Source organism: Carassius auratus, unplaced genomic scaffold, assembly GCF_003368295.1.
Source record: "Carassius auratus strain Wakin unplaced genomic scaffold, ASM336829v1 scaf_tig00023363, whole genome shotgun sequence".
Classification (NCBI taxonomy): Eukaryota; Metazoa; Chordata; class Actinopteri; order Cypriniformes; family Cyprinidae; genus Carassius; species Carassius auratus.
Window position 1 is genome coordinate 4,861 of NW_020525263.1, and position 24,247 is coordinate 29,107.

The window sequence follows — 24,247 nt, forward strand, 5'->3', positions numbered from 1 at the left end:
ACTGTGTCCCCCTCCAAGCCATAATTATAAGGAGATCTCCCTCAAAGCAGAGCATCAACCTAATGAACTGCCACCCACAGTCTCCACCTCAGATGTTTACTCCACTCTGTGTTAGGTGAATGCATGTCAGGCAGCTGGCCCTGATGGAATACCTGGTCGTGTGCTTAAAGCTTGTGCAGAGCAGTTGGCTGAGGCCTTCACGGGCATTTTCAATCTGTCGCTGGCCCAAACAACTGTCTCCACTAGCTTCAAAACCTCCACCATTATATCAGTACCGAAGCACTCCACTGCCTCTGCCCTTAACGACTTCCGTCCTGTTGCACTCACCCTCATCATTGCCAAGTGCTTTGAGAGGCTGGTTGCATCCCATTTAAAATCTCCCTGCTACACTAGACCCATTCCAATTTGCCTATTGCCGCAATAGGTCAACAGAGGACGCCATCTCAATGGCACTTCACTCTGCCCTCACCCACCTGCACAGTCAAAATACACATGTGAGAATGCTGTTCATTGATTTCAGTTCTGCATTTAATCCCCTCCAAGCACATCCATCTGCAACTGGATTTCAGATTTTTTGACTATCAGACCTCAGTCTGTTAAGTTAGATAACCACTCCTCCTCCATCATCACCACATGGCTGTGTACTGAAGCCTCTTCTCTACTCCTTATTCACCCATGACCATGTTCCTGTTTATGACTCCAACACCATAATCAAATTTTCAGATGACACCACAGTGGTAGGTCTGATGGATGATGATGAGTCACACAACAGGGATGAGGTGCAGCACCTGGCTGTGTGGTGTGCCACCAACAATCTGGAAACAAACACCCAGAAGACAAAGGTGATCATTGTGGGCAGACTAGAGCCCCTTTCACACTGCCATTCCGGCAAATACAGGGGTAAAGCGTTCCTGTAATTGTTCCCTGGTCGCTAGATTTGGCACTTTCACACTGCCAGTGATGACCCAGTATATGTGCGTGCTTTCACACACAACCCTTGAAGATCCCGTAACGAAACGTGACATCAGCGCGTGACGTGTAATGTACGAGTCGAAAACGCTTGGCACGTTATACTTTCACTGAAGCAAGCAAACGATCTCGGCGTCAGCCAGAAAGTGAGGAACTAACTGATCTCTGCTTCATTACAGTTTACACATGTTTTCGTCGCGAATGTTGATCTTCCTTCAAAACAGCCGGTGTCACTTCGATACGGAATTAGATCTGGCTTTTGTTCACACAGCGCTCGTTACGGATCGATTACCGCAATGTTACTAGGTCCACGACCCGGGTACAATTCGGTAATCAATTCCGGGACATGGTTGCTTTCACACAGAAGGCGACCAGGCAATGGTACGGGAATATTGCGGGTCAGACGTGCAGTGTTAAAGGGGCTTAGGAGTCATGCACACACCCCATCTACATCAACAGAGATGTAGTGGAGCATGCGTCGAGTTTCAAGTTCCTTGGAATCCACATCTCTGATGACCTCACCTGGTCCCTAAACACCTCCACCCTGGTCAAGAAGGCACAGCAGCACCTTTACTTCTTATGAAGCCTTAAAAAAAAAGTTCAACTGAGTCCCAGGATCCTTATTGAATTCTACCACTGTACCATTGAGAGTATACTCACAAACTGCATCTCAGTATGGAACATGAATTGCTCCGCATCTGACCGCAAATCACTCCAGCTGCTGAAAACTGCTCAACGGATTACCGGCATTCAGTTAACTACTATTGAGAACATTTATCACAGGCGCTGCCTGGGCACGGCAAGAAACATCATCAACAATGCCTCTCATCCTAACCATGGATTTTCACCCTCCTTCCATCTGCCAGACGTTACAGTAGCCTACGCTCTCGCATTACATATGATCTTTCCCAATCATTCTAACACAAGGTCCAGTTCTTGCACTGCTCTTGTTTAGCCTGTATATGCTCCCACTAAGTCAAATAATGAGAAAGAACCATACAGGTTCTTCTCAAAAAATTAGCATATTGTGAAAAAGTTCATTATTTTCCATAATGTAATGATAAAAATTAAACTTTCACATATTTTTGATTCATTGCACACCAACTGAAATATTTCAGGTCTTTTATTGTTTTAATACTGATGATTTTGGCATACAGCTAATGAAAACCCAAATTCCTATCTCAAAAAATTAGCATATTTCATCCGACCAATAAAAGAAAAGTGTTTTTAATACAAAAAAGTAAACCTTCAAATTATTATGTTCAGTTATGCACTCAATACTTGGTCGGGAATCCTTTTGCAGAAATGACTGCTTCAATGCGGCGTGGCATGGAGGCAATCAGCCTGTGGCACTGCTGAGGTGTTATGGAGGCCCAGGATGCTTTGATAGAGGCCTTAAGCTCATCAAGAGTGTTGGGTCTTGGGTCTCTCAACTTTCTCTTCACAATATCCCACAGATTCTCTATGGGGTTCAGGTCAGGAGAGTTGGCAGGCCAATTAAGCACAGTAATACCATGGTCAGTAAACCATTTACCAGTGTTTTTGTCACTGTGAGCAGGTGCCAGGTCGTGCTGAAAAACGAAATCTTCATCTCCATAAAGCTTTTCAGCAGATGGAAGCATGAAGTGCTCCAAAATCTCCTGATAGCTAGCTGCATTGCCCCTCTCCTTGATAAAACACAGTGGACCAACACCAGGCATTTTGGCGTTTCCTTCTCCCCAGTCTTCCTCCAGACTCTGGCATCTTGATTTCCGAATGACATGCAAAATTTGCTTTCATCCGAAAAAAGTACTTTGGACCACTGATCAACAGTCCAGTGCTGCTGCTCTGTAGCCCATTTCCTGCACACGCCTGTGCACGGTGGCTCTGGATGTTTCTACTCCAGACTCAGTCCACTGCTTCTGCAGGTCCCCCAAGGTCTGGAATCGGTCCTTCTCCACAATCTTCCTCAGGGTCTGGTCACCTCTTCTCGTTGTGCAGCTTTTTTTGTCACACTTTTTCCTTCCCACAGACTTCCCACTGAGGTGCCTTGATACAGCACTCTGGGAACAGGCTATTCATTCAGAAATTTCTTTCTGTGTCTTACCCTCTCGCTTGAGGGTGTCAATGATGGCCTTCTGGACAGCAGTCAGGTCGGCAGTCTTACCCATGATTGCAGTTTTGAGTAATGAACCAGGCTGAACCAGTTTTTAAAAGCCTCAGGAATCTTTTGCAGGTGTTTAGAGTTAATTAGTTGATTCAGATGATTAGGTTAATAGCTCGTTTAGAGAACCTTTTCATGATATGCTATTTTTTTGAGATAGGAATTTTGGGTTTTCATGAGCTGTATGCCAAAATCATCAGTATCAAAACAATAAAAGACCTGAAATATTTCAGTTGGTGTGCAATGAATCTAAAATATATGAAAGTTTAATTTTTATCATTGCATTATGGAAAATAATTAACTTTTTCACAATATGCTAATTTTTTGAGAAGGACCTGTATTGCCTATCACAGCTATGCTGATGATACCCAGATTTGCCTAGCCTTATCTCCAAATGACTACAGCCCCATTGACTCCCCCTGCCAAATGTATTGATGAAATTAATAGTTGGATGTGTCATAACTTTCTTCAGTTAAACAAGGAAAAAACTGAAGTCATTGCATTTGGAAACGAAGATGAAGTGTTCAAGGTGAATGCATACCTTGACTCTAGGGGTCATACAACTAAAAATCAAGTCAGGAATCTTGGTGTGATTCTGGAGACAGACCTTAGTTTCAGTAGTCATGTCAAAGTAGTAACTAAATCATCATAGTATCATCTAAAAAACATTAAGAATTAGATGTTTTGTTTCCAGTCAAGACTTGGATAAACTTGTTCATGCCTTTATCACCAGCAGGGTGGATTATTGTAATGGTCTCCTCACCAGCCTTCACAATAAGACCATTAGACTGCAATTTACAATCGCAACTTCATTGTGCTGTTACTCCTTTCAAGACGAATTTCACTAAATTGGCCAGTTCCCGAGAGCATCAGGTGTTTTATTAATGGTGAGTATAATTATTTAAACCAGTCGTCAGAGGTGTCAAGTAACGAAGTACAAATACTTCGTTACTGTACTTAAGTAGAAATTTGGGGTATCTATACTTTACTTGAGTGATTATTTTTCAGCCGACTTTTTACTTCTACTCATTACATTTTCAGGCAAGTATCTGTACTTTCTACTCCTTACAATTTAAAAATAGCTTCGTTACTGCTATTTCATTTCGGCTTGTTTACATTCCGGCTTGTCATCATTAATAAAAAAAAAAAAAAAAAAAAAAAAAAAAAACCTATCCAGATAAATCGCGCCATCCGGATGGAGTGAATTTGATTGTGGTTGGATGAGAAGTATAAACATATACCATTCCTACACCCTATTGGTCTGTACGCGATCCATCGCACCTGCACGTGACACAAATCACATCACAGTCCAGCCAGGACATAGACAGTTTTGGGTTCGTTTATCAAAAAATATATTTCTTAAAAGTAGGGTTGGGTATGGAAACGGTATCCGATCGCCTCAGAGTCAGTCCGCTTAAATTTCACATGAAACCAGCGTCAGACCGTCTCCTCCCGTCTTTCAGCGCGCTCTTCAATCCGCAGAGGTGCAGACCGCGAACGGAGCAGCGCATGCGCACTTAAACAAACAGAGGACACAAGGTGTGTGTTTATCGATAGATTGTTAGAATATCCATATCTGTGCAGTTCTTTGTCATAAATACAGTTTACAAAAGGTCACGAGGTAGCAGTCGGTTTCTTATCTGTAAAGTTTTCGCTCATCACACCACAGCCGTTTCCTCCAGCGAAAATCTAGCCCTTAACACATATGAACGAACACATACTTTAATTACACTTACTTAAATATACTTAATTTAATCATACGGACTTTATACATACACTACTGTGCAAAAGTCTTAGACACTTTAGTATTTTCACTTAAAAGAATGGTGTTCGGACAGTTATTTATATATTTTGCTGTAGTGTGTCAGTATAAAATATCAGTTTACATTTCCAAACATTAATTTTGCCGTTGTCAGACTGCTTGTGCATTCAAAATCGCACTAGATTATTATTAAAATTAATGGCAAACTGATATTTCCAACTGACACACTACAGCAAAAGATATAAATAACTGGCTTAAAACCCTTTTTGGGGAGAAAATACTAATTTTTCCATAAGACTTTTGCACAGTACTGTATTTTAAAAACGACATTGTTGCTACTTTATAAAGAATGCCCATACAGTAATTCACAGAACTGATTTAAGACAGTGACAGACAGCACTCATCTTAACTAAATATCAGAGTGAGTGACAGAGATACAGTAGAAACATTATGTGTGGTTTTGTATTAAATAATGACCCAGATTGTGAAATACAGTTATTAGCCTTAGATTAAGGGAAGCACAACTTGCACAACAAGCTATGGATTTATTTAAAATATTTGTAATGTTCTTTAAAGTTATCCATAGTTTTTTTGTGGTTCTTTTTTTTAAAGTATCGGTTCAGGCACCGTTTAGGAGCCGGTACCGTTTTAAAAGTATTGAAAAGGCACTGGACCCTACTTAAAAGTTATTATTAGGGGTTCAAGCACGCAGTGCTGAAACCCTATTGTATTTGTTAGGATTTTTAGGGGTTCAAGCACGCAGTGCTGAAACCCTATTGTAATTGTTAGGATTTTTATTATTATTATTATTATTCTTCCGCCTTAAAACTGAACGGGCAACCCAAACCGTAAGGCCTAGAGAGCTGAAACTTGGTCAAAAGGTAGTAGTCTTGCTCGCTACTCAGATACAAAGATCCAGCCCATTCGGCCAGTGGGGGGCGCTACAGCGATAAAAAATGCGTTTTTGCTAATAGCTCCTAAACCGCTTGTCGTAGACTCAAAAATTTAACATTTCTGGAATCCTTGGTTCAAGCGAAATTAAAAACGGTCACTCTGATTTGGGGTCTAGGAGGCCTCGTTTTTTCGCAAACTTGAAGTATGTCCAAAACCTACTTTTGCGAACTAGTCCTAGGTTTTTCACCCAATCGGAACCAAACTACTGCAGAAGTTTTCTTTGGACAGTGAATATCAATAATTATCAAAAAAAAGTTGAAATTTCGACTCACTGTTGTAATGGGCTGCCAAAACGTTCGAAAGTCGAGGACCAATTTTACGCAACAGGCTATAACTTGTGAATGAAATGAGAAATCTTAACCAAACTTGCTGTACATTTGTAAGAGCAAAAACTTTGGTCAAATAAAAAAAATTGCACACCTCTGCCACTTGGGGGCGCTATAAGACAGAAAAAACACATAAATGGCTATAACTAAGCAACCGTTGGTCCGATCGACTTGAAAATTGGCATGTCATGTCTTTGTCAGAAGTGGCACAAGTATCTATGAGGACATTCGCGTATCTCAAAAAACATGGCCGCCATTGGCCAAAGAAGTTTGAGCGCCTATTTAATAAGGTTAACGGATTTCAATCGGAACGAAACTCGGTGGACATGTTTGACTCATAGCCCTAAAGGACTGCAAGAATTTTGAAAGAAATCGGCCACTAGTTGGCGCTAACGAGTTTTATGGCTCTGTAATCACGTGGTGTTTCACATATCAACACAATATGCATATCATTTGATAGATCTCCTCATAATGCACAACTTTGCCTCAAGAACCATTGCTGTCAATCAAATCGTTCAATTGTTATTCACAAATATGTTAAAAACCTACTTTTGCGAACTAGTCCTAGGTTTTTTGCCCGATCGGAACCAAACCACTGCAGTAATATTCTGTGGACTCTCTAGATCAATAATTATTAAAAAAATGTTGAATTTTGTCCTTTGGTTAGCTGTAACGGGGTAATTTAGAAAAAGGGGTGTGGCCAAACATACCCCAAAGCCTATAAAACCTAAACGAAAACTCAAAACTTTATGAAACTCAGTGAAATCATGTAACAGGTGACTCTTAACAAGCATGCAAAGTTTCATGGAGATCAGACCATAGGTGGCGCTATAACAGTAGAAAAGGTCTCAAAACACAAGATTTATATGGTAAATGGCCTCAAATTGTTTGAAAATGTTCATATATTCACTCAAAAACACTAAATCTTCATATCATATGATAAATCTCCTCATTCTGAACAACTTTGCCTCTGGGACCAATGTTGTCAATAAAGCTGTTAATTAAATATTCAAGATTATTTAAAAAAGTTACTTTGGCATACTTGTGATAGGGTATAAGATGAAAATCAATAAAACCACTGAAGTCCAATTCTCTAGACTCTGAAGGTCAATAATTATCAAAAACATGTTGAACAATTGCATTTAGACAACTATAAACCAGTAATTTTATAATATGTTCTTTTCATAGTGTACACAAAGGCCTATTAATACAAACAGAAAGCCCACAAATGATCAAAACTGTGTAAAATAATGCATGATTTCATTCTAAACAAGCATGCAAAATTTAAGAGAGATTGGGCAAAAAAAAAAAAAAAATAACAACACTATAACAGTTATGTTTAAAAACACACAGTGTTGTTTCAGTAAATGCAATTTATAACCACTAGATGGCAGCGGAAGACCACTAATGTGCTCATTCAGCTAAGTTGAACAGCACTGTTTTCATGAATTCTTCCCAAAACATTAATAAATTAACTGTTATAACATTTTAAATCTTACTGAATCAATGTTTTCCATTTTGTTCATAGAGACACATCATTTTTTTTTTTACAATTTTACCACAGTGTGATTACAGTGAAACCTGAATGACATCTAGACGCTTAAAAACTAGTTTAATCATTTAATTTCAGTGTGTGTGTGTGTCTGTCTTTTGGATGTGTTTAGATGTCATTCATACATCCTGGTTGGCCGAGACCACCCCAGAGGCACAAAGGCCTATTAATACAAACAGAAATCCCACAAATTATCAAAACTGTGTAAAGTAATGCATAATTTCATTCTAAACAAGCATGCAAAATTTAAGAGAGATAGGGCAAAAAACAACAACAACACTTTAACAGTTATGTTTAAAAACACAGTTTTGTTTCAGTTAATGCAATTTATAACCACTAGATGGCAGCGGAAGACCACTAATGGGCTCATTCAGCTAGTACTGTTTTTATGAATTCATGCCAAAACATTAATAAATTAACTGTTATAACATTTTAAATCTCATTGAATTGATGTTTTCCATTTTGCTCATACAGGTGTATCAGTTTTAACAATTTTGGCACATCATGATTACAGTTTAACCTGAAAATGACATCTAAACTCTAAAAAAGAGAAGACTTGCAATAAGTTTTTTTGTCACCTATCACTTATTTCAAATACCTATATCTGCAACAAAATGTTTGTGCATGTATACGTGTGTCTTTGTGTGTGTGTGTGTGTGCATATGCTTATAGAGTATACATATATTAGTCTAATCATTTACTTTCAGTGTGTGTCTGTCTGTTAGCCTGTTCTCCATTTTGGATGTGTTTAACTGTCATCCAAACATCCAGGTTGGCTCTGACCACCTCAGAGGCCTTGATGTGCTTGAACCCCGGTAAAATGCTGCTTGCAGCTTTAATTATTATTATTATTATTATTATTATTATTCTTCCGCCTTAAAACTGAACGTGCAGCCCAAACCGTAAGGCCTAGAGAGCTGAAACTTGGTCAGATGGTAGTAGTCTTGCTCGCTACTCAGATACAAAGAACCGGCCCAATCGGCCTAACGGGGGCGCTACAGCACAAAAAACTAAAATTTTGGACAATTTTGGCCGTAAAGTGTAAACCGTTAGCCATAGACTCAAAAACATGGCATTGTTGCAATCCTTGGGTTAGCCCAAACAAAAGTGCACGGCGCCTTTTTGGGGTCTACGACGCACCGTTTTCTCGCAAAATTGAGCTATATCCGAAACCTACTTTTGCGAACTAGTCCTAGGATTTTCAACCAATCAGAACCAAACCACTTCATAAATATTCCCTGGACACTCAATATCAATAATTATCAAAAAAAAGTTGAAATTTCAATTCTTACGCGAAACAGTACACCAAAAAGCGTCTATGCTAACGTTAGCCAAATGCTATTTTAACTATAATTCTTGAACGGAATGAGATATCTTCATCAAACTCGGTACACATATGTATGAGCTCAATCTTTGGTCAAATAAAAAAAATTGCGCATCTCTGACACTTGGGGGCGCAATAAGATAGAAAAAACCCATAAATGGCTATAACTAGGCAACCGTTGGCTCGATCGACTTGAAAATTTGTATGCAGTGTCTTGGTCTGAAGGGGCAGAAGTACCTATGAGGACATTTGCATATCTAAAAAAACATGGCTGCCATTGGCCAAACAATTTTAAGCACCTATTTGAAAGGGTTAAAGGATGTTGATCGGAACGAAACTCGCTGGGTACGTTCGACTTATGAACCTTAAGGTCTGTAAGAATTTTGAAAGAAATCGGCCACTAGTTGGCGCTAACGAGTTTTATGGCTCTGTAATCACGTGGTGTTTCACATATCAACACAATATGCATATCATTTGATAGATCTCCTCATAATGCACAACTTTGCCTCAAGAACCATTGCTGTCAATCAAATCGTTCAATTGTTATTCACAAATATGTTAAAAACCTACTTTTGCGAACTAGTCCTAGGTTTTTTGCCCGATCGGAACCAAACCACTGCAGTAATATTCTGTGGACTCTCTAGATCAATAATTATTAAAGAAATGTTGAATTTTGTCCTTTGGTTAGCTGTAAAGGGATAATTTAGGAAAAGGGGTGTGGCCAAACATACCCCAAAGCCTATAAAACCTAAAGGAAAACTCAAAACTTTATGAAACTCAGGGAAATCATGTAACAGGTGACTCTTAACAAGCATGCAAAGTTTCATGGAGATCAGACCATAGGTGGCGCTATAACAGTAGAAAAGGTCTCAAAACACAACATTTATATGGTAAATGGCCTCAAATTGTTTGAAAATGCTCATATTTTCACTCAAAACACTACATCTTCATACCATATGATAGATCTCCTCATTCTGAACAACTTTGCCTCTGGGACCAATGTCGTCAATAAAGCTGTTAATTAAATATTCAACATTATTTTAAAAAGATACTTTGGAAAACTAGTGATAGGGTTTCAGATGACAATCAATAAAACCACTGAAGTACATTTCTCTAGACTCTGAAGGTCAATAATTATCAAAAACATGTTGATCAATTGCATTTGGACAACTATAAACCAGTGATTTTATAATATGTTATTTGCATAGTGTACATAAAGGCCTATTAATACAAACAGAAAGCCCACAAATTATCAAAACTGTGTAAAATAATGCATGATTTCATTCTAAACAAGCATGCAAAATTTAAGAGAGATTGGGCAAAAAAAAACAACAACACTATAACAGTTATGTTTAAAAACACAGTGTTGTTGGAGTAAATGCAATTTATAACCACTAGATGGCAGCGGAAGACCACTAATGGGCTCATTCAGTTAAGTTGAACAGTACTGTTGAAAGAATTCATGAATTCATGCCAAAACATTAAAAAATTAACTGTTATAACATTTTAAATCTCATTGAATTGATGTTTTCCATTTTGTTCATACAGATGTATCAGTTTTAACAATTTTGGCACATTATGATTACAGTTTAACCTGAAAATGACATCTAAACTCTAAAAAAGAGAAGACTTGCAATAAGTTTAATGTCACCTATCACTTATTTCAAATACATATATTAGTCTAATCATTTACTTTCAGTGTGTGTGTCTGTCTGTTAGCCTGTTCTCCATTTTGGATGTTTTAACAGTCATCCAAACATCCAGGTTGGCTCTGACCACCTCAGAGGCCTTAATGTTCTTGAACCTCGGTAAAATGCTGCTTGCAGCTAAAAAAAATATATTGAAAACTTAAATGTACCAATTTTATCCACTGTTTACTGTTTTTGAGAGCAGGATTAATAAACAATTAATTGTCTCTAAATCATTCTCTCACTGCTTTCTTGTGTTCTTCATCTCCTCTGTCTCTCTCTGGAGTTTGATGTCCTCCCTCATTATAGCTACACAAGTTTCCACTCACCTCCTCATCTGTCCTAGGACACTTAATCCTAAAGCAGAGCAAAAATATTATGTCTTTTAACAACAATGAAACAACGCATTTCAGCAAAAAATTGTTTATTAACTTTACTTTCCCCAGCAGGCTAAGTCTTTTTTTTTAATAGTACTTATGTTAAATATAAAGACAGGTTTGGCAATCTTAAAATTAGAAATGAAAACAGTTGTCTGTGAAACCAGGGGAATATTTCATAGTAAATTATATGAAAACAGTCTTAATTTATTTAGACATACATTAGATCTTCATATAATATGATAGATCTCATCTATTTGAAGAAGTTTGCCTGTGCAACCAATGCAGTCAACCAAAGTGTTAATGAAAATTGTATTAATTGTATAAATTATTTTGCAACTAGCTGTAGGTTTTAAACACAAAATATATTTATAAAATCAGAGCAGTACTATTTTCTAGAGTCTCTAGGTTAATAATTATAAAAATATGTTGAACATTTGCATTTGAACAGTTATAACAGTTTTTTTATATATATATTTTCTTGATATAGTCTACCAGTGTTTATAATTCTTCAAATGAAAAGTCAAAAGTTCACAAATGTATGTAAATGCATTTATTACATTATTGTAAACAATCAAGCAAATTTTATAGAGATTGGATACAAACTGACATTTTACTAGCTATGAAGGACAGTATGTGTCTATGTTCTGATTACTCAAAAATGCAAATACAGCCACTTGATAGAAGGAAAGTATCACTCAACGGCTCATTCCATCACTTACTTCTTTTTTTATTTTTCAGGTTTAATGACTAGTGACATTCAGGTCAGTATTACATTTAAAGTCACATTCATTCAAAGTTCACAACTTAACTCTTCATACATACAAACATATCAGTTTTGATAACTGGGCCACATTATCATTAAATTGAAAACTGAAAAGAATATTATAAAAAGGACAATTATGGTAAGCATTTTATTACTTTTAATTTCAAATATCTATCATGTACACAAAAGCCTATAACTTATAGTAAAAAATGTAACCTTTACTAAATTGCATACGTTCATGCATTACATGATTCTTAATAAAAATGGATGATTAGAAAAATTAACATTGTAATAGTTATAAAGGTTCAAAACCACTAGGGGTGGTTTGACTTGACAGAGATTAAGCCTAGTTTTTGACTAAAATGGCAGTTTAACCCAAATGAACAGAAATCTGCTTTCTATGTCATGGTTTTAAATAGTCTCAGACTGAGTTGACACAGTAGCAAGGTTTTTTCTTTAATCAATGAAATAAATGAAAAAAAACATAACATAACAGTTAAGTTTTATTAATTGGTCAATTGCAGGTTTCATAATATCTTTACTGATATACTTTAAAGTGTTGAAAAGAAGTACATTTAAAGCAAGTCTCCTTATACAATTTCACAAAATGTATTTAACACAATATCTGTGCACAATTCATATACACTTTTTAAAGAAAAATAAACAAATTATCATATGAAAGAAACTAAACTTTTTAATATGATATGGGCAATAAACATTTTCTATATTAATTATAAACCCTTAAGATTATCGGTGTAAAGGTCTATACATTAATACATAAAGAAAATATCTATACAATTTTATTTAAATAGTTTTGTAAATAATTTAAAAAGTAGCTTATTATTCTTTTTGATAAAATATTATATAAAAAAATATTTCATTCATTAAATATCAGTTCTTTCGATATATTAGACTCCATAAAAACAGAACTCATACAAAGTATTGTAAAATAAAGGTTTAAATGATAGAGTAAAATATAAATTTAACAGACAAGTATTAATTTCATTGTTCATTCATTCGTTCATTCATTTGTTCAATAAAATACAATCCAATTCAGTTTAATTCAATTCAAATACTTTTGTTAATAAAAAATTGAAAATTATGACCCATTAACACACTATATGAAAAATGGTGCATAACACATTAAATAATATAATAAGAGTAAGTACTAAATAATGCAGAACTATGAGGGGAAAAACATTTTAAATTACAGAATTTCGAAATAAAGTTTAAAAACTAATAAATAAATAAGTAAATAAAATTATTCATTCATTCATTCAGTTCATTTCAGTTGTTTGTATACATTAGATTCTGAAATATTGTGAATATAATGCAAAAAACATACAATCATATAAATCAATGTACAATACAGAAAGTACAATAGAAAGTACAATAATCTTTTTTTACAGGCAGTAATTTTATAAATGAAAAACAAAAGTCACTTACCTATATACATAAAAAAATTTACAATACTATTTGAAACAAATTATCATAATATTCAAATATTTACAAAGATGAAACTATTGAAAATGAATGTAAAAACTATATACAATAACTGTAAATAAAAATATTAACTTATTTTCATTTATTTTAAATGAACTAAAGCAAACAGGTGACATAAAGCATTGTTGTAAATGACTTGATAAGTCATGCCTACTTTAATTAAATATCAAATGTATGCAAATATAAAAAAAAATAATGTAAAAGTGTATTATAAAAATATGCATACACTTTATTATTTGTATAAAATATATAGAGGTAAAGTTTTAGGATTAAAAATTTTGTTTAAATCCAATGATGTAGATATTTATAGTAAGCATGTATTCACAGTAATTGTTGATTAATTCATACAAATTCAATTTGTATTTCATCCATTTCAAATAATTCTGTGGCAATACCCCAATATAAAAAATCTTAGTCTGAAAATCTGATTTGTGACAGGACCAGAGAGGTGTCAAGACCTAATAAATATCAAGATAGATTAAAATTTTCAATTTGCATTTTGTCATTTAAAATTAAATCAAAACATAGTATGATTGCTTAAGTTTCCATTTTTAACACTGTATACATATGAAATGAAATTAAACCTGAAACAGTTCTGAAAATATTATTTAACAAGAAATGTCTCTTTTAACATTCAGACACACGAAGGTGACACAATTCACAATTGTAAAAACATTAAGATGCTTTCCACAGTGAGCAGATGTCTATTGATGATTTTGTTTGTAGTTTTTAGCACTTTTTGCTGTCTATTTATGATTTTTTGAGATGTTTCCATATGAAAAAAGTATCCCATAGCTTAGAAAGCTCTTACACTTTTGCTGAAGCAAAAACAGAAAAACAACCGAATGCTTTGAGGTTTTGAGACTTCTCAGGATATCAGGATACTTCTCTGAAGTTGGCCTCAATACAAGTCAAGTCACTATTATTTATATGGCATTATTTGCAATGCAGATTGCAGCTTCTTCTGGTCAAATGAATCCATCAGTTTGATTCCATGTTTTAATAAATTTAGATTATGCAGATGGCTCTGGTTCCCATGGTCATGTGCTACTGGCCATCTAGGTGACAAGGGCTTCGGAGGGGATCGTTGTCTGGGGTTCATCTAGTAGTTGACATGGAATCTTAAGATAACTTCTGCTGCTGAAATGGACTGAGGTAATGAAGGGAAAAGATGAGGCAGTCTGGAGGCATAAGCCTGAGCATAAGCATATATTGCAGCAACGACCAGTTGTTACTATCCCAAGGAATCATTCCATGTAATGGTTTATCCAGATCCACTGATTACATTTTGTTTCATTTAGCATCATGTCATAGATTCTATGCCATAAATGTTAGATATTTCACATAATTTTGACAATCCAGCATTTAGTTGATCCTGATAAGTGCTTGTCGTCACAGCTGTAAACACTACAACTTTCTTCTTTCGTGAAGGCGTTTCACCCAACGGCATCATTGTTTCCAGGTGGAACATTAAAAAATGTGACATACATGTCTCTCAGATATATTGTATAATTGAACCAATCCAACGACGACTTCAAAACTCCTGAAGTGTTTCCACTTTTGTGTGCCATATGCATCAATTGTTAAGCCAGGAGTCTGGGGGTTGAAGTTTGAGGCTGAGACTATTGAGAACTAATCCTTCAAATAAATACGAAGCTAGCTTCAAGAATTTCTGTCCAGATTTGATTAGGAAATTGCAATTTTGTAGAAGTATAGCAGTTCAACAAGATGAAGAAAAGCTGATTTTGCTGCAATCATTGGTGTTTACTGTGGAGATGAGGTATCAAGAATGCACATACTCATCTTCATTGACATATCCAGATAATACCAAAGACAGGGAGACATGCAGAAACAGAGGAGAAGAACACTGGAGACATGCTGGAGATTTGAAGGAGACACAGACTCTGGAGAAAACATTCTCTAAATGAGAGTAGATAATCAGTCCTTCGTTGTTAAGTAGGTTGCCTTGAGGTGAATGGTGTCAGGTGTAGTTCAAGGTCTACAGAGTCCATGTGTGGAGCAATGAACAAAAGTTGCTTCCAGTTCAAATTGAGTTTTAACTAAGATAATCAAAAATATATTGCCATTTTTACAATGTTCAGGACAACAATATTTGATATTGATGCCAGTATAAGAGCACAGCACTATGTTCCTCTCCACTAATGAGATCCAAGAACAGAAATCTAAAGCTCCAGTCGGTGCAAAGTCAATAAAATTGGACAAAGAAAAAAATAGTAGAGTCATCCCATGAATATAAGTTGGTGTTGAAGAGAGGCATAGAGACGATAGCCAATATTTGATGTTTACAGATTGAATCCATGAAACCAACCTGCCTTTAATCCCCTGTCCAAGATGTTCATGGTGGTGCAATGGTATACTCAAAGTTCTGTGCAGTCAAAGCTTTCCTTCTTGTATGATTATCCATGCAGTTACATTGGATGGAATGTTGTCATCATTCTGAACACGCTGTGGTGTACCTAAAGAAGATAAGATTTTAATTAGGAAAATTCCTTTTTTTCACAAATCATTTATTTTTTACAAACCTTTGTATTAAATGAGTAAATAGTAAATTTAACTGCAATATGTAATGATTTAAGATATTATGTTTCTAATATAAACATTAGAAAGTGGTAAATGTTTTAATGTTATATTAATATAATAAAACTTATCAGTATGTTAACTGACAGAAATCATCTTACCTCTTTCTAAATATTTGCAGTGTTGATGAGGATGAATCAGCAAATATTTCATGCTTCAATCATTCTGCTGGAAACGATTCCTTTTTATGTACAAAACTTTTCATAGCAATTCATTAGGAATTTAATTAGTGGTAACAGTATAACAGTATAATCAAGGACATTGCATAGACATTTTGTACTTACATTGTTTAAGAAAAATACATGGAAAAAAATGAATGAATGAATGAATGAATGAGTGAATGAATGAATGAAAAATATTGATAATATAATAAAAAGTAGTTAAAAAAATTGGATGGGTGTTAAGGCCATTGTATTAATGGGTTTTATCTTAAAACAATGATTTATATGCACACACACACACACACACATACATATATTAATAATGACTTATATTAACATAGCTGAATATAATAATTGGAATTTCAGTATGAAAAATTCATGGCCTTAACACCCAGTAATAGTACAGTGCTACATACTGCCTTCACATGCTATCGAAAATGTCCTACCTTTTGCTTTTCAAGAGAAAATCATGACTTTGTCATGCTTACTTTGATGTGTGAAACAATATACATTTAGTTGGTAGACAAGTGTATTTTTGCTTATTTATTATTTACTAAATGTTATTGATTGATACCTTCATGTTGAAGACATTTACTCAATATAATACTGGTTTTAAAATTTTGAACTAGGAATTTCATATTTAGCATAATTCTCATTAGTCAAATGCACAGGCCTTATCAAGGACCAGAACAAAGGTATACAGGTATCTCACAGTTAAAACAACATTTACATTGCTTATTTAAAGGTAGTTTGGTGCACAATGATTCCGATAGCATGTGAAGGCAGTATGTTTTCCCACAGAGGCCGTCCACATTTAAAATTCACCTCTGTATCCCCCTCCCCCCATCTTGTTGGACGATTTGATTATGCTAACCATTTCAGCACAACACAATCATGATAGCTGAAGTAGGTGGGCATAATATCAATCTTTATTTTTTCCAAGTCAATGTCTTTCACATATACATGATCAATTAGTGTATTATTTTCAGTTGTTGGTTTCTCAACAATTTGTGTGAAACCAGAATGTTGCATAAGATGATAAATACTTGAGTGATTGAAAAGGTTTTCATTGAAATCTCCTAGAATTATTTTCCCACCTGGTAAGCAGTTAATTTCATTAACTAAGGTAATCAACTTCTCTTGAAACAAGGCAATGTTATATGATGGCGGTCTATATACAACTGCCACAGTTGTGTCCAGATGTTCTATTCTGCACATCATACATTCAATGTTCATACATGGTAAATCCATTAGAGAAACTTTGACTTTTTCTTTGTGATATATTCCAACACCACCATGATTTTCCTCTTTTAGTTTAGCAAAAACATCCTCACTTGTGTCATATGCAGCACCACGTGTTTTTCCATGGAAATAGTACCCATCAAGACACACTTCATTCTCCACATTGTTTGGTTTCAACCATGTCTCTGTTACACATATCATATCTGCTTCAAAGTATCTGTTATCTTGGCGAATATCTAATATATGTGGGATTAGTCCTTCAACATTATGTAACATAATTTTGTATGTGAAAGTTTCTGTTGTTTCACATGGAAGAATGAATGGAGGCATATTCTGTAGTGCTTGCTCAATGTTATCTTTTGCAAAAATAACGTTTTCTTTGAAATCTTCAATGATGAGCCCATCAAGAGAGGTCACTCGACTTAATGCTACATACGCTTGTCCTGCAGCAAATATCTTTTTCATTGAAACGACAGCTTTGTCCACTGTTAGGCCTTGTACTTTATGAACTGTGCAAGCCCAAGCTAATCTGATAGGATACTGCCTTCTGACACCACCATCATTGGTTACTTTCTCTTCTTCAGGTTCAATTGGTGTTGCTTTCTCCAGTCCAGGTTTTAAACACGGATGTTTAGCTCTTGCTTCTTTACCAACTTGCTCATTGTCAAATTCAATATATATTTTCGAGGGAAATGTTTCATTATCATCGTAACAGAATTCTTTAATTGTGCCAAAAATTCCATTCACAAGACCGTCTGAAACATTAATATTTTTTATAAGCATTATTCGAGCATCAATAGCTAATTCAAGGGATTTTTCTAAACAGCTGTTATGAACCCTGAAATGATGCCCATCTTTTTCTTCCATTCGGCCAGTCTTAGCATTTCTCTCAAAGTCTTGTGCTTTTACAGTAACTGTGTCTGAGCATAATTTATGCAGCATATGTATGTTGTGTACATCAACTTCACTGTTTGTTGCATAAATGTGGATGTCTGTACTATCATCACCATCACCTGTTTCACATTTTCTAAGCATAGCAACATCTCCTTCATGCATTGGTTCATCCTTTTTACGTAGTCTTAAACGACTTAGTAATTCAGCAAATTCTTTGTCCTTCTGCCTCATGATCTCTGTGAGTTCAACAACACTAAAGTGAGTTTCCCAAAGATTCACACTGTTCACTGGTTCAGTATAAAGTGGTTTTCCTTTGACGGGAGAAAGTTGATAAAAATCTCCGACTGCTATTACTGAGACTTTTCCAAATGCTGAATAATCTCCTGTTTGTTTGATTTGTCTCAATCTGCCATGAATATATGCCAAAAGTTTATGATCAACCATTGAAATTTCATCAATTATTAATATTTGCAGTTTTCCAAATTTTACTCTCAAGGAATTAATTTTTTCATCTCCAAGTGGCTGATATGGCAATGTAGCATTCGTTCCAATAGAGAAAGTTGAATGTATAGTTTTTGCATTTATGTGAAACGCACTGACACCGGTCGGAGCTGTTAAGAGCACATGAGTCTCATCTGGGTTTTCTGATAACTTTGATAGAATACGCGAGGTTTCATAATACATAGCTTTAATCAAAACTGACTTTCCAACTCCTCCAGGCCCAGATATGAACACATGAAATGGTTCTGGGTTTTCACCTTGTACTTTTGCTAGACACCACTGCCGCACTTTATAAAAGATTTGTGACTGTTTCTCATTCAAAGAACGCAGCAAACACATTGCATCTTTCTTTGTCATAGCACAAGGATTCTTTTCTAATGTGAAACCATGAACATTTGGTAGTAGATCGGGAATGACATCATCACCTTCCTCTGTTTCTATTACTTGTTCTTTTCTAGTATCTAGACATTCTAAACGCTCAAGTTCTGCTTCTGGACAGATTTGGGCCCAAGCGTCTTCCATTGGTCCATGTTGTTCTAAGTCATCTTGAGCTTTTTGTATACTGTCTGCTTCTTTTTCAAATTTTGACCTGTTTGTGTCCACTATGATTTTCACTGACTCAAGTTCATCATTATACAATGTGACAAATCCAGTCTCATAAAACTCCTGATATGAAGTGAAATTTGGTGGTTTCAGTTGACTTTGCAAAATATGAGGCAAAAATAACTCCAAAATACTTTGATAATAATTTTCAGGATTTTTAGTTGGTGAAAAACGAGCATATCGTACGACTGCAAAATCTGTTCGAGTTCTTTTTCTCACAAACCCCATGTCATTTTCCAGTTTTACTCGGTCTGTGCATGACTTTTCAGATTTGGACAGAACTCTGTACTCTGATGCAAAGGACGCTAAACACATTCCTGTAAAGTCTTGAGTTTTTGGACGAGCTCTGTATCTGTCTGTGATGCTTTTCATCCATATTTCATCATTGTCCGTTTCTTCCTTTTCAGCCTTTTTATTTATGATATTTAAAGGTAAACTCATTTTAACTGTATTTATACCAGTTGGAATAAAGACCACTTTCCTCGATCCTTCTTTTAATCTCATATTAGTCAAACGATAAACGCTCTCTTGGGCGGACACTTCTCTATTGTGGAGGAAAACACTTCCAAGTTTTCTTAAAGCTTGTTTTGCATCCATATTGCCATCCTTGTGTGCTTCTTTCTGTGCATTTGCCAGCAGCAATCCCATTTCTCTCTCTGCTTTGGAAATGTAGGAAACTATATACACTATGCAAGAGTAAGCATCAACAACAAACTGTATGTCCATGTTTGCATTCCAGCATCGCAAAAGATCTTTATTATACTGATTTACCCATACATCACTTGGTTTCCTTTTTAGCACAACATTTGTTTTCTTTGTCATTTTGTTATAAGCGCATTCAAATATCTCTTGATTTATACCGATAGATGCAAACATAGAGTCAACAGAGTCAAAGACAGCATCAGTGTTCAGCAAACATTCTCTTACTTTTTTCATTATGGATTCAGCTAATTCTTTTGATATCTCTTTAGAATAGTTTACTCTTTTGTCTTTACTTTCACATTGTCCATCATCTGTTGTTTTTTCATTCTTATCTGTTTGTCTGCTTCTTGTAATGAAAGTATTTTTGCTCGGTGGACGTGGAAAGTTAAATCTACATATAGTGCCTTTCTTTCTACATGTTTTGCATGTCTTTTGCTATGCTGTTGGACAGTGCTCACAATTTCATGCATTTCTGTTTCATCTTCAGGTGGCATTTCACAAGTGACATAACGATCAACAAATGCTGCAACTTCATCATCGTCCTCTCTGTCGACTTGTGGTGCATTCTCAACCCAAAACAGACAATGTGTGTGAGGTGATCCACGTTGTTGAAATTCAATTCGATAGAAATAATCTATTATTTTTCCAATGGGTTGAGCTGGTGACATAATGACATCTTTCAGAAAACAGTGGAATCGATGATCAAACATTCTGGCAGCAGTTACTGGGTTTTCGTTTCAGCATCCCACATCTGTCAGACCAATCCAGTTCATCAATAGGAGTTTGACAACCCTCTTGTTTGACAATACACTGCAATAATTCTGGCCATCGCAAGTCAGCTGAGGAAAATGAGCAAAACCATGTTGGGATCCCAAGTTGCCTTACCATTGCAAACAAATCCTTCTGAACAGCTTGCCAAAAAACAGGACTTCCTCTCACTGGCCTTAAAAACTTGTAACCCTCATCATAATTGAAAATCATTTGAAGTGAATCTTTGTTTGTCAGCATTTCTGAGGTAATTTTTCTTTTGTTGCTTGAATCATAGCCTTTCCTCAAAGCAATCGATACATTAGACATAATTTTGATTGAGCTCAGACAAATATTGTCCATAAAAGATGTAATCGAGGTTTTGGGCAAAACGTCCATCTGCATTTAAAATTCTGTTGTTTAAATACCTAGACAATGTTAATTTCTCAGGTCTTGAATCATGAAATGTACCTTTTCCTTTTGGGAACAGAACTGGAAAACATTTGGCTTCATTAGTTTCATCCATTAACATTCTCACTGGATTATTGCCCTCTGCTGGTGCAAGTGACATAATACCATCAAAGTGTTGATCTAAAACCTCTTGAGCAATGTCCACTGGCTGCAAACATGAATCCATAAACAAACCATGCTGCTGTCGATCATGAAGTGTTTCATCACTCATCTCATTATCATCATTGTCAATGTTTTGCTCTTCGTTAATACGCACATCCTCACAATTGTCCAATTCCATATCATTGTTTTCAGTTTCATCAGTCATTTCCTCTTCTATTTTACCCAGAGGATTAATCCAAGTCTTGTTAAACTCAACATCTGTGTACCATTTGTTATTCTCCTTTAAATATGTCAATGCTGTTTTAATTTTATCACTATTCACAAATTTATACTCATAATGCCCTTTGTATGTCAGTTTTCTCTTAAGCTTTATTGGTATCATAAAATCATTTTCTGATCTTGGTAAAACATTCACTACTTCTGAAACATTAGATGGAATGCACACGACAGGGCCACAAATTCCATTCTGTCCTCCTCGTGGCAAAGCCAGCATTTTCATGAATGGAATATTCATTCCTATTAGATGTTGCTCAAGAGAGTTTAAAGAACTCAGTTCACTGGGAATAGGATCCAAACTTAGATTATTTGCAACACTTTCAGCTGGCATTTTACCTTCATAGATTTTTGTATCACATGTGTGACAAATCCATAAAGACGCAGCAGGACTGTTCTTATAGACACAGTTTTCACTACAATCTGTATTACAGTCATGCAGATATTTCAGTGTAATACATTTTTCTGCCATACAACCAGCTTGGATTGATTTTTGAAGGTATTTATTTTTATTGCATTTTTTTACCTGCATTTTAAAGCAGCAACGATGACATACTGAACAAACATATTCAGGACCTGTAGATATTTTTTGTTTAAACTGTTCAATTACATAGTCTATCTCTTTCATTTTTAGCTGTGATTTATATTGTCTTTCAGCATTTCTCATTTTTATATTATTGACAAAAGTAAAATCAGTTTTATATTTCTGAACATTGTAATTTATAACCATCTCTTTGTGTGTTTTATTTGAATTATACTTTAAAATGCTCATCTTTTTGACCGACTCTCTGTGTTCTGTGTCTTCATTATATTTTTGAATGCTCATCTTTTTGACAGTCTCCCTATGTGCTATATTTTCATTATACTTATGAATACTCAACTGTTTGACAGTGTCTTTATGTGCTTTGTCTGTATGGTACTTTTGGATGCTATATTGTTTTACAGCCTCACAATGCAAATCATTCAGTCTGTATTTATCTGTGCTGTATTTGCGTATTTTTTCCTGATGCCATTTGTTTTCTTCGTACTTTTTTAGTACTACATTTTATTTTTTTCTCTTTATAAGTTTCATTCTCATCATATCTTTCCTTAGTTTCCATTTTTTTCTTTTCTTTAAAATCATGATCACGACTATATCGCAGTCTCTCCTTATAAAGCTTACGTAGCTTTGAACTAGCTTTTAAATGTATATTATAGGCTGAACCTTGAGAAGATGCTTTACAAAAGCAAGCACAGGTATTGTTGTTGGTTTTTACACATACAACCACTTCATAATGACAGCTATTCACATGCTTCAAATAAATCCCATGGTGTTGACAGCTCTGTCTAGAGGAGATGTTTGAAGATTTATATTTAAGCCATTTCTCTCGAGTATATGTAAAAATGTCTACACCAATTAAATCACTGGCTGCTTGTATTTCCATCTCTGTCGCCCAAGTTCCAACATATTTCATTCTTGATGTGGCAATGTACTCTGGTACAGAGCTGTATCCTTGTCTAAGATTATGTACATATTTATCTTCATTCTCCAGTATGTGTGTAACGACAGCCCGTCTCACTTTTCTGTGTTCTTCTTCACTTCCACTTACAGCAAAAGCTACTGCTCTAAAAAAGCAATTACCATCACCCAAAATACTTTTTGTTTCACAAGGTTCAGCCATTTCAATAATCTCATTTGGATTATTGTCTTCTTTTATGATGTTTACGATGTTTAGCTTTAAGCAAACACTCTTTTGTTGCTGTAATGTCAATGGACTAAACTGTAAAGAAATATTTACAGTTTCTGAAACAAATTCAACATCACTTGAATTTTCTTTTGTTGGGTATAAAGGCGTTTCTGTTTTCTGTTCTACACACGTTTCATTCCCAGATATCTTATCTGTGTTTGTGACACAAGTCAAAGATTGACTGCAGTCAACATCCGCTTCCATTTCTGACACAGCTTTGCAGTGTAAATCATTTAATTTGTATTTGTTCACACTTTTCTTCACTTTTCCTTTATGCTGTTCATTTTTCTTGTATTTTTTATTGATGGATTTCATAATTGAAATGTAAGTTTCATCCTCATGTAATCTTTTCTTTGCCTTCATTTGTTTTTCTTCATCCTCATGTAATCTTTTCTTTGCCTTCATTTGTTTTTCTTCTTTGAACTCTGTACTATTGCTGCAGTCAAGTTTCTCACTAGAATCCTCACGTGACTTTAAAGACACATTTGATGCTAGATCAGACAGTGAATGTTGAGATGGTGATTTACAAAATAATACACAGTTACCATCCTTGCTCTTTCCACATACAACAACTTCATAATGGCAGCTGTTTTCATATTTCAAATATATGCCACCGTCTTGGCAACCATGTGCATTAAAGGAAGCATTTGAAGATGAAAATCTAAACCATTTCTCTCGACTGTATGTAAATATGTCTGTGCCAATTAAATCACTGGCTGCTTGTATTTCCATCTCTGTTGCCAGATTTCCAACGAATTTCATTCTTGTTTTGGCAATGTAGTCTGGTACAGAGCTGTATCCTTGTTTGAGATACTGTACGTACTTTTCTTCATTCTGCAGAATGTGTGTAACTACAGCCCGT

The 24,247-nt window shown here is 35.3% G+C and overlaps 1 protein-coding gene across 1 annotated transcript; it reads right to left on the minus strand.

The window, feature by feature from the left end:
- Positions 1–761: 761 nt before the first annotated feature.
- Positions 762–24,022, minus strand: LOC113077858 (uncharacterized). The gene is made up of 3 exons (XM_026250127.1): positions 22,687–24,022; positions 21,351–21,665; positions 762–815 (listed from the first exon to the last, which is right to left on the minus strand). The coding sequence occupies exons 1-3, from the start codon at positions 23,788–23,790 to the stop codon at positions 762–764; spliced, it is 1,473 nt and encodes a 490-aa protein (XP_026105912.1). The 5' UTR covers positions 23,791–24,022.
- Between the last annotated feature and the right edge of the window lie 225 nt (positions 24,023–24,247).